Consider the following 9,502-nt stretch of genomic DNA (forward strand, 5'->3'; position numbering starts at 1 on the left):
AGAAGAGCTTCGAATGCAAGGAAAATCGCTGAAAAACCGAATTTTTGCTTTTCCATGCCACTCTGCTTATTGTCCCTTACAAGTACTTGACTGAAATGCCTCTGAGCTGCTTTGGAAGAAAACACTTCATCCATTAAAACATTTACTGTCAGGCTGTTTCTCTGCATAGTAATATTTTTAAAATTTAATATTGTAGAAGCAGAAGCAGTCTGCTGAATGATTTGCATCTATTTTGCAGGACGGATGTTATTCCGTTCTTCAGAGTAAGCTCAGGAAATGAAAAAAACAGACAGGAAACTAGCTAAATGCTGATGGAAATATTAGATGAAGTTATTTATATTGCCAGCGTATTGACAAGCCATGAGTAATTTTTTTTTTTTTAAATTTTGTTTTGGTTATCTTTAATGTTTTAAACCTTTGATATAAAAATGGACAATATTCAAGTAAAGCATCCATCTTCTGAGCCCTCCAAGCAGAACTAATTAACAAGCACTTTCCCTTCTGGAAGGAAACACAACAACAAAATCAAAGTTACAAATTACAGTAAACTTTCGGGTGCAATAGTATTTGTCTTTGGCATTTAACCTGTTTTCTCTGGTGTTGTACCCAACATCTGGCACACAGGATGTCCCTTCTCCCTGAAAAAAATAGGGAAAGAAAACAACGGTTTCTTGGTGATACCTCGGCGTACGAGTCCTCATTTGCTGCTGCTCCCCTCTAAGCCACCTTTGTGCTCTTCCAGCCCCATGGTGGTTGCTTGGTAGGCTGTTCCCAGAGCATAAAACAAAACATCTGGTTGCTAACAACACAAAGCTGTTACAACAGCTGGAGTCTGCCAGGATGTGCAGGACCTCTGGTCAGAAATCATTTCCCAGCTGCAGGAAATAGAGTGATATGGGATCTATTGCACTAGGTCAGCATCAGCTGAAAGCTGCCTGACCCCCACCGCCCCTCTCACCCATTCCTCTCGGTGAGGTGCAGCAGGACGGCAGGACCCTGCTCCAGCCGGGACCGTGCCCTGCCTCATTTCTGTTGCAGCCCGTGTTGGCTTTGCAAGCACGCCGAGATGCTTTGCTTCGTACAGAAGTTACACCAGAGTCTGGTGGTCCAGTTAAACCATCCAAGATTGAGAAAGAAGCTGCAAACTCCTGGCCTATATTCTGGGCCAATTAGTGCAAGCATGCTGAAAAGGGCACTATGGAACATCAGCAGCACAGCTGCGATGAGGCTGCGTAATGGGGCGTTCACCTATAGGTGAGTAGTTCACATCTGGACTCAGTCTTCCCAGTTAGGGGGTTACCAACAGCCCTAGCGAAGGCTTTGCTATTTTAGTTGAGGTGGGGAAGTTGTCACTTTGCTCTCCCCCATTCCTACAGCCTCGCAGGTAGACACAGCTCCAGCCTGATGGGGAAGATGGTGCGAGAGGCCTTGGGAAGCAGCTCTGCCAGATGATGCCTGCACCATACCACAAGTAGTTGTACTGGCAAAGTGAAGGGGGAACGGAAACGTGGCACCATTATGGGAATGAGTGGCTGAGGATGGAGGAGGTGTGGTGGAAACCACCACTGAAGCAAAGGACTTGGTGATTCTGTATTTTGACATTACTGGAGCTTAGGCTGCTCCTGCTTACTGGCAGTACAACTCTGGCCTCCTTCTGTACAAACTCCTGAACATTTGCTTTCTTTAAAAACAATTAAAAAAAAAAAAAAAAAAAAAAAAAAAAGGAAGGAAAAAAAAGACAAAGCCAACCGAGTTAAAAAAAAAAAAAAAAAAAAAAAACAACAACAAAAAAACAAAAAAACCACCAAAAATGAAGCCCAAATATCAAAGCAACCACAAAAAGTCATCATAAAGGCTAAATATTTGTGAGCACTGCATATAGATGCATACTTCCCTCAACAGGCAAACCTGAGCGGACTTGTCATCTCTGCGGCTTGGCGAGCTTGCTCACCATTCAGAGCCACTCCGGCAATCCACTATCACTTCATAGGTGATGATCTGAGACACTTGAGGTAAGGGATCTGTGTGAAGGCAAGAACCCCTGAGAGAGACCTGGAGCAGCCAACACCACCTTAAATGCCACACCTGAGGTTTTCAGGCAGTATGAACAAGAGGGAGATGCTGCTCCTTCCCCCAGAAGCTCCTTTATGTTTGTTGCAGTTAACAGTGGCTTTATTAAAGACTCATTAGGGTAAGTTTGAGAGATAGCATTAATCACCAGCCTGAGAACATTACAATGATGAGCTGCCAAAAGCATGAGCAAATCACTCATAATTACCAGTTTTAGATGCTGCTCTTCAACACTTGATTAGTTACAGATACACAGGTGATAGTTGCTACTCTTTTTTGTAGCACACCCTCACTATTATCCACTCTAGTCTGATTTAGGTTCTTATTAGAATAACATTCTGCTAATTAAATAATCCCACACACAGATTGTTTCATGATGGAGACAATTAAGCAGGTTTAAATAATTAATATTGCACACTGTTCTATCAGTGTCAAAAGAAACTGGTGAGGAATGCACACAAAAAGCAACTCCTTGCTGTCCCAATACATCACAACTGTGAACAGAAATGACAAACAGGAATGAAAGGCAGAGCATTAATAAGCTTAAGTTTTTAGACAACCATTGCTAGAAAATGCAGACATTCAATTGAATCTCTGCTCTGAAGGGTTGAAATCACCCATAGGAATGAACTAATTTCCAGCTGTTCACTAAGATTAGGATTTTCCCCTTCCCAAAGCCACTAGTAGTTCCCATATACTGAACTGGTGGTGATGCTGCCCTCCTCCACCACATATTCCAGATCTGAATGCTCACGCTTTGGATGTACATATTCCCCAAAGCACCAAAGCCCTGGCTGCAGCCCCAGCCAGCACCCAGGACTTGGGCGCTGTCTTTGAAAGGGTTTCTGTCCACCCCATGTGCAGAAACATGAACACACTTTCACTGTTGCCCAACGATGTCTTGTTCTCGGTTATTGGATCCGAACCACGCTGGATGAACCCATTGAAAGCATCCTTCCACCACAGCACGAGCATTTCAGTCCTTCTTCCTTGAGGGGAAAAAAGCACTCTCAACACTGCTGAAGTCTATTTAAGAAACAAACTCACCAAAAATGTGAAGGCTGCCAGGAATTCTTTAGTTATTCACAGAGGTTAAAGTTTTATTTTGATATAAAAATTAAATAGCAAAGTTGTTTTGGTTTTTTACAGTGATAAATTAGAAATTTACAGTACATACATTGAAGTAGATATATTTTCTGTACACCCCAAAATAATCAGTGTCTATTTCCTCAAAACTGAGAGAAAGGAGCTAACTTGTCTGTTTAACGTAAGAGCTAAGCTTGTACCTCCCTGGCAGACGCTTCTGAAACCTGCAGTGCCAAGAGCACACACTGAGGGGGGAGATGGGAGCAGGGACTGCGCAATCGAAGGAAACGCCTGAGAAGTTTCTGGTTGTATAACCACAGCAACTGCACTTCCTAGACAGGATTAGTCACACCGGTTTTGGCTTTAAGCTCGTAACAGTGTTGAAAGGAGAGAACTCAAGAGCTGCTGATACCTGCTCTTTGCAAGTGCCAGTTTTTAGGCTGTCTGCTGCGTCTTCCCACTTACACAGCCCCAACACAGAGCCAGGTAAATGCACATGGGCGAATACACCAATGGAATGGTTCAATTGATGCAAACACTGATTTCACTTTGGGTCAGTACAGCATTCCCCCAGCTGCTGGGGAAAGATGTCTCTTCAGGAAGAGCAGCTGGTGCCTTGCCTCCCCCCAGCCTACCTCTTTCCCATGGCATTTGAATACCTCACATGCTTTAATGGAATATCCATCCAGGTCCCTCCTAGGGCTACGCAGTGCCATTCTCATCCAGCTCACTGTGTCTCACATCACCAGGGGCATCCCTCTGTCAGCAGGTCACAGGGTAACAGGCAGAGATGCAAGGACTTGATAAAAAGGCACTATTTACCATTCATGTCTAGGTACATAACACAGTTAAAACTGCCATTTATTGAATCAGTCTCTTCAAACATGGAGCTTATTGGCCAGGAGAGTATCCGAAGCGTTTCAGAGTGAAGCACAGCTTGAGTGAACATGACACCTTGGCACAGCCAAATACTAGGATACAAAAAAGGGTCATACTGCACCCTCACTCCATGAAAGCCAACATACAGCTGCTGACTTTACATTCCTCACCGCGCCAGCAGAAAGACTGCATGATGGAGAAGCTCAGCCATCTGAAGATCTCACACTTGCAAAACTCCTTGTCCACAAAGGAATAACCAGATCCAAACACAACACTAACAGCGAGAGACTTTATGGAGAGGGTGAAAAGGCCCAGCTGCAATGTGGTGTTGGCCAAGACAGTGCTTGTGTGTCTTGAGCAGAATGTGTCAAGTTGTCACTTGTTCTGCTGGAGAGGGAGCCCAACCGCAAAGACTGCCATTAGGGTTTGTTTGGGGTCTGGATTTTGTTTGTAAAAGAAAAAAAAAAATGTTCTCTAGCACATGTTTCGACACTGACATTGAAACAATACACGCTTCTGGGACGGATTAGTGCTCACTTCCAGAGCTGGAGTGAACTGTGGTTTGGGAAGCACACGGGCACCTGTGTGGAAAGCAAGTACTTTAATAAAGCAGCATCTGCTCTCAGCTGCTCTGGAAGATCATGGGAGCTGGGGAAACAGGGGGATGCTCTGCAGCTGATCAGGTTCCACACAAAGGAAGCAAAAGCGTGGGGCACATAGATAAAACCAAATGTGTTTCAAAGGGATAGAGCATCATAACAGTGTTCTCTTAAGTGCTTCTAGGTGTATTTGCATCACATTTCTTATAAGCCCCTGACACTACATTCAGCTCCCCACAAACACAAGCTGGTGCCTCCTCAAATAAAAGGATAAGAAAATGCAACAATTTCTTTAAAACAACATTATTCACCAAGAAGGTGGATTCCTCGGATCCCTTTACAAAAACTGGGAAGGTCTTTGTTGCTCCTGAGGACTGAATGCCTGCTCACACTCTGTGTGTAAATACACAGTAAAAAACCATCTCCATGGCTGTCAGTGAGCAATCGAAGCATCGCTGTGAGGCGGTTAGCTGCACTGCAATGTCATGGGCTGAGAATGTTCTTTTAATTGCAACTGACACATAATTATACAACTGATCTGTGTGAACATGAGGTTGCCAAGGAACTTAACATTTTGCTTCTCCACAGACTGGCGTCTACAGAGGAGATACCATCACACTGAATGAAATACATTAAGACTTAATTGCTTCATGCAATGAGTCTCCAGAGAGAGACAAGTAAGCTTGCTTGGAGAAACATGGCATTGTTTGAGGGTACCTTCAACTGATTTTTCTCTTTCCTGGAGGAAGGAACACTATATAGTTAAGACTTTTTAAAAAAACCTAATAAATGCAGACGAATAAAGTGATCTGCTAGAAACAGCAGGAGCACCTGAAGGGGCAGGAATGGAGGCAGAGGGATAATGATAATAGATATGGAAGACCATATACAGTTTCCCAATTTGAGTTGATTCCTCTGCTTCTGAGGATGGCCTCGAGTAAAGCTTTTAGATTTTATAAATATTGATGGAACCACAGAATAACTGAGGTGGGAAGAAACACGGGGAAGTTGAAAGTCCCACAAGGCAGAATCAACTCTCCATTCAGACCAGGTTATAAATGGCAAAAAGAATGAGTCAAAATTATTATTAGGCCATTAGATGACAGAAAAGTCATCCTCACTAATACGTCACTAAATCCTACTCATCACGGGTAAGACCTGGAAAGTCCACTTGCTGTTTGTTTCAGGACGTGATCCCTGACTGAACTGTTCGGTGTCTTGGAACACCAGAATTCCCCCATAAAGACAGAATCCTCATCAAAGGCTTCCATCTCAGTACTGACGACAGGGAGAAGATATCGGGCTGAGGACCTGGGTGCTCCATCTTCTGGTAACTGGACCCTAGGTGAGCCCCGAATTTGGCCCTGGACTGCCTTTCCTCCATCAGCTGTAAGATGATGAAAGGAAAAAATCATCCCACAGCTATGGGCTACAGCACCTCCATTTCTAAAGACTTCAGTAATTGCATCCTGCTTTAAAAAAAAGGAAGATAACATGTTTGGGTACTTCACAGCTTTTAAAGCCTCCCTGGGCTCTCTTATTTTGGGCAGCATGGTTTATGGCTATTGAATCTGCAGCATGATCTTTTTGCTGTTTATCCTTTAAGGCTTTTTTTTTTTCTCCCATCCCCAGAGACAGGTTGTGCAACCGTCCCCCTATTCTACTCCCAACATTTACACAGCAATGCTTACACAGGATCAGTCCTTCACAGGAGAGCACTCAGAGCAGCGGGATGCTTTTCTCATACCACGGTCTCGCTGTCCTTTTCTCATACCACGGTCTCGTTCCCTTTCCCGGGTTTCACCCAACCGTCTGCTCTCTTCTCCCGTTTCACTTTCCCTGAGTTCACCAGTCTGTTGGAGCACTTCTGCCACGTGTGCAGAGTTTTGGCTGACCAGATCCACATACCTGACGTAATACCCACCAGAAGGGACATGAAAATTTTGAGCATCTCCACTGCCATATTGGAATCATCTGCCGAATAGCGGAAAATGGCCCAGTTGGAGATCTCGTAGAAATAACAGGCGATGACACACGTCGCTGGGACGGTGTACAGCACCGAAAAGACCCCAATTTTGACCATCAGTCTTTCCAGTTTGTCAGTTTTAGTTCCATCTTTCTGGAGGTTAGACCTGATTTTAAATAAGGCCACGAGTCCTGCTGCAATGAATAAAGTCCCGATGACCAGGTAGGTAAAAAGCGGAGCCACAACAAAGCCCGTCAGCGCATCCAGGTTCTGGTTCCCAACATAGCAGAGGCCGGTGAGCTCATCTGCATCTACAAGTCTCATAATCAAAATAACGATGGTCTTCACCGCCGGGATGGCCCAGGCTGCGATGTGGAAATAGGAGCTGTGCATTTCGATTGCTTCGTGGCCCCACTTGAGTCCTGCCGCCAGAAACCACGTCAGTGTCAGAATAACCCACCAGATGGAGCTAGCCATCCCGAAAAAGTACATCAGCAGGAAAATTATCGCACATCCTGTGTTCTTAAGACCTTCTTGGATGAGAACAGGTTCTGCTGCCTCTTCAAAATCACAGGATATCCTTTCCCGGCCCACAGTTAGCCTCACAATATAAGCAATGCTATAAATATTGTAGCACATGCTCAAAAATATGATTGGCCGCTCCGGGTAGGAAAATCTGGATGAATCAATCAGGAAGGTCAGGACTGTGAAGGCAGTCGAGATGAAGCAAAGACTGGCCCATATGGCCATCCAGATATCTGTGAATTCCTTAGCTGACCTGCTGTACAGGCCAGCATCGTAGCCACACTTCAGCACACAGCTCAAGCTTCTCTTCACCCAAATGTACTGATCTGAGTTAGATCCCATGCCGTGGCACTCTTCTCCAGGCTGCAAGGAGGTCTTGCTGTGAAGGGGAACCTCTTCGTCTCCTGGGCCCTCCATGCACATGTGGTTGTGATCATTCTGGGGTGGGAATTTGCTGCAGTTTAGGCTCTCTGGCCAGGCAAACCCAAATTCTTTTAAAACAGGTTCACATCTTCTTTTGACAGAGAGGCACATGCCTCCACAGGGACCTATGGGGATGTTAATCTTCTCTGTGCACATCGGCACATAAACTGAACACAGGAAGAACTGGAAGAGAGAAACAGAAATCACAACCGTGTCAGGGGAAAATGAAACAGGTTGCAATACAACAAGTTTTCTTTTTTTTTTTTTTCTTTTTTTTTTTTTTTTCTTTCTTTGTAGCAGTAATGTTTGGTCCTTTGCCTCAAAAAACCCAGGAAGCAGCATAAAACAAATAAACCAAGAACAATAAAAACAAGAGAAAAAAAAAACAAAACAAAAAAAACACACCAAAACCCAACAATGTTGTCTTCTTTCAGTTCAAATGTGGTCTGAAGCCAAAGAGCCAAAGCCTGAACATTTTACGCCCTAGATTAGCTCCATGTAAATTTAGCCCATCAGTTCCAATGAAGCAAGTGGGATGTAGCCAGATTCAAACCTCAAGGGTGCAATTTAAGAAAGCAGAAAACCAAATTAAAGGGGTTTAAACAAATACATATATTTGTTCTGAGCATTGCCTGGATATTTCAGCTAAGAAACAAACAGGAAAAGAACCACATTTATTGAAATACTTTGATTCACGATCCTCCTAGAAAAATGTTTTTCCTTCACAATAAGTTCACGTATGCATTTACAACGGTGATAAAATATTGTAGTTTTCTCGTCTTCTAAATAATAGTAATTCGGCGACGCGACGCCGTGGGAGGAATTGCGTGCTGACTCGGGAACTCTGCCCCGAGAAACAAGCTGGGTTTTGTTTGAGGAAATCCATGCCCGTGGGGAGGACAGGGATCCTGCCGTTCGCCTGGGAAAGAAACTTTCGCGGTGAAGCTCCCGGCGGGGTCCCGAGCTGCCCCAACTCCCCGCGGCCAGGTCCGCTCGTTCCGCATGGAATCGGGCGCGGCGCTTGGGGCACGGCCGGGACGGAGGGCAGCGGCCGGGAAAGCTCCGGGGAGTCGCCGCAGCCTCCGCCGCAGCCTCGCCGCGAGCGGCCGGGACACGGCCGGGACACCGCACCTCCGCCCAACGCGAGCCGCGCTCTCTTCCCAGCCAGCCAGGAGCGACGCTGCGAGGCGGCGCGACTTTCGGGTTGGTTTAGCGCTGACTCCAGGGGACGGGGATGAGGACGGGGTGCTGGGGGACAGCAGCCGGCCCGGGAACCGCACGGCCCCGTCGAGAGCCGTCCCCGCCTCGCCCGCGCACCCGGGTCCCCCCCGGAGCCCCGACGCACCTGGAGCTGGCTGGAGCAGCCGTACTGGATGAGAGGGGTGAAGGTGGTGAGCTGCAGCTCCGCGTCCGTCTGCAGCTCGTGCCCCACCAGGTTGGGCATCTTGGTGACATTGTAGCCCAGGTTCTGGCACATGGCGATGCGGATGGCGTCGCAGCGCCGCTCCTCCTCGTCGCCGAAGCCCCGCGCCCCGCCGAGCAGCCCCGCCAGCAGCACGGCCAGCAGCCGGGCGCGGCCGGCCGCCCCCCCGCCGCCCCCCGCCATGGCCCGCAGCGGCCCCGGCCCCGGCCGCGCCGTGCCGCACGGGCCGGCTCCAACGGGGCGGGCCGGGGGCGGCTCCGCTATTAAACAGCCTCGCCGAGAATCGGCCCAGGGGAGGGACGCGCCTCCCAGCCCGGCCCTCCCGGCGCCACCGCCCCCGCCGCGGCAGCCCGCCCCGCACGGCGCCGGGCAGCGCGGGGCGCGGGGTCCCACCTGCGCCTCGGCCCGGCACCGCTCCCTGGGCAGTCCCCACGCCCGCCCCCGACCCCGAGGAGCGCGCTTCCACCGGCTGCACCCCACCGCTCCTCGCAGGGGGCATTTCTCCTTGGTGACCCGCTACCTGCAGCCCCC

General features: G+C 47.7%; 1 protein-coding gene across 1 annotated transcript; it reads right to left on the bottom strand.

Annotated features, from left to right (window-relative positions):
• Positions 1 to 3,992: 3,992 nt before the first annotated feature.
• On the bottom strand, positions 3,993 to 9,139 carry FZD4 (frizzled class receptor 4). The gene is made up of 2 exons (XM_040055413.2): positions 8,894 to 9,139; positions 3,993 to 7,731 (listed from the first exon to the last, which is right to left on the bottom strand). Exons 1-2 carry the CDS (start codon positions 9,023 to 9,025, stop codon positions 6,403 to 6,405), a joined length of 1,461 nt encoding a protein of 486 aa, XP_039911347.1. The 5' UTR covers positions 9,026 to 9,139; the 3' UTR covers positions 3,993 to 6,402.
• Positions 9,140 to 9,502: the final 363 nt, after the last annotated feature.

This window comes from Hirundo rustica, chromosome 2 (genome assembly GCF_015227805.2).
Source record: "Hirundo rustica isolate bHirRus1 chromosome 2, bHirRus1.pri.v3, whole genome shotgun sequence".
Taxonomy (NCBI): domain Eukaryota; kingdom Metazoa; phylum Chordata; class Aves; order Passeriformes; family Hirundinidae; genus Hirundo; species Hirundo rustica.

What these genes read in the sequence shown, in the direction of transcription:
- FZD4 (XM_040055413.2), bottom strand. Translation starts at nt 9,025, where the DNA reads ATGTGCCAGAACCTGGGCTACAATGTCACCAAGATGCCCAACCTGGTG. An exon ending in GCTGCTCCAGCCAGCTCCAG is followed by an intron (nt 7,732 to 8,893) that starts GTGCGTCGGGGC and finishes TCTCTCTTCCAG; the next exon opens with TTCTTCCTGTGTTCAGTTTA.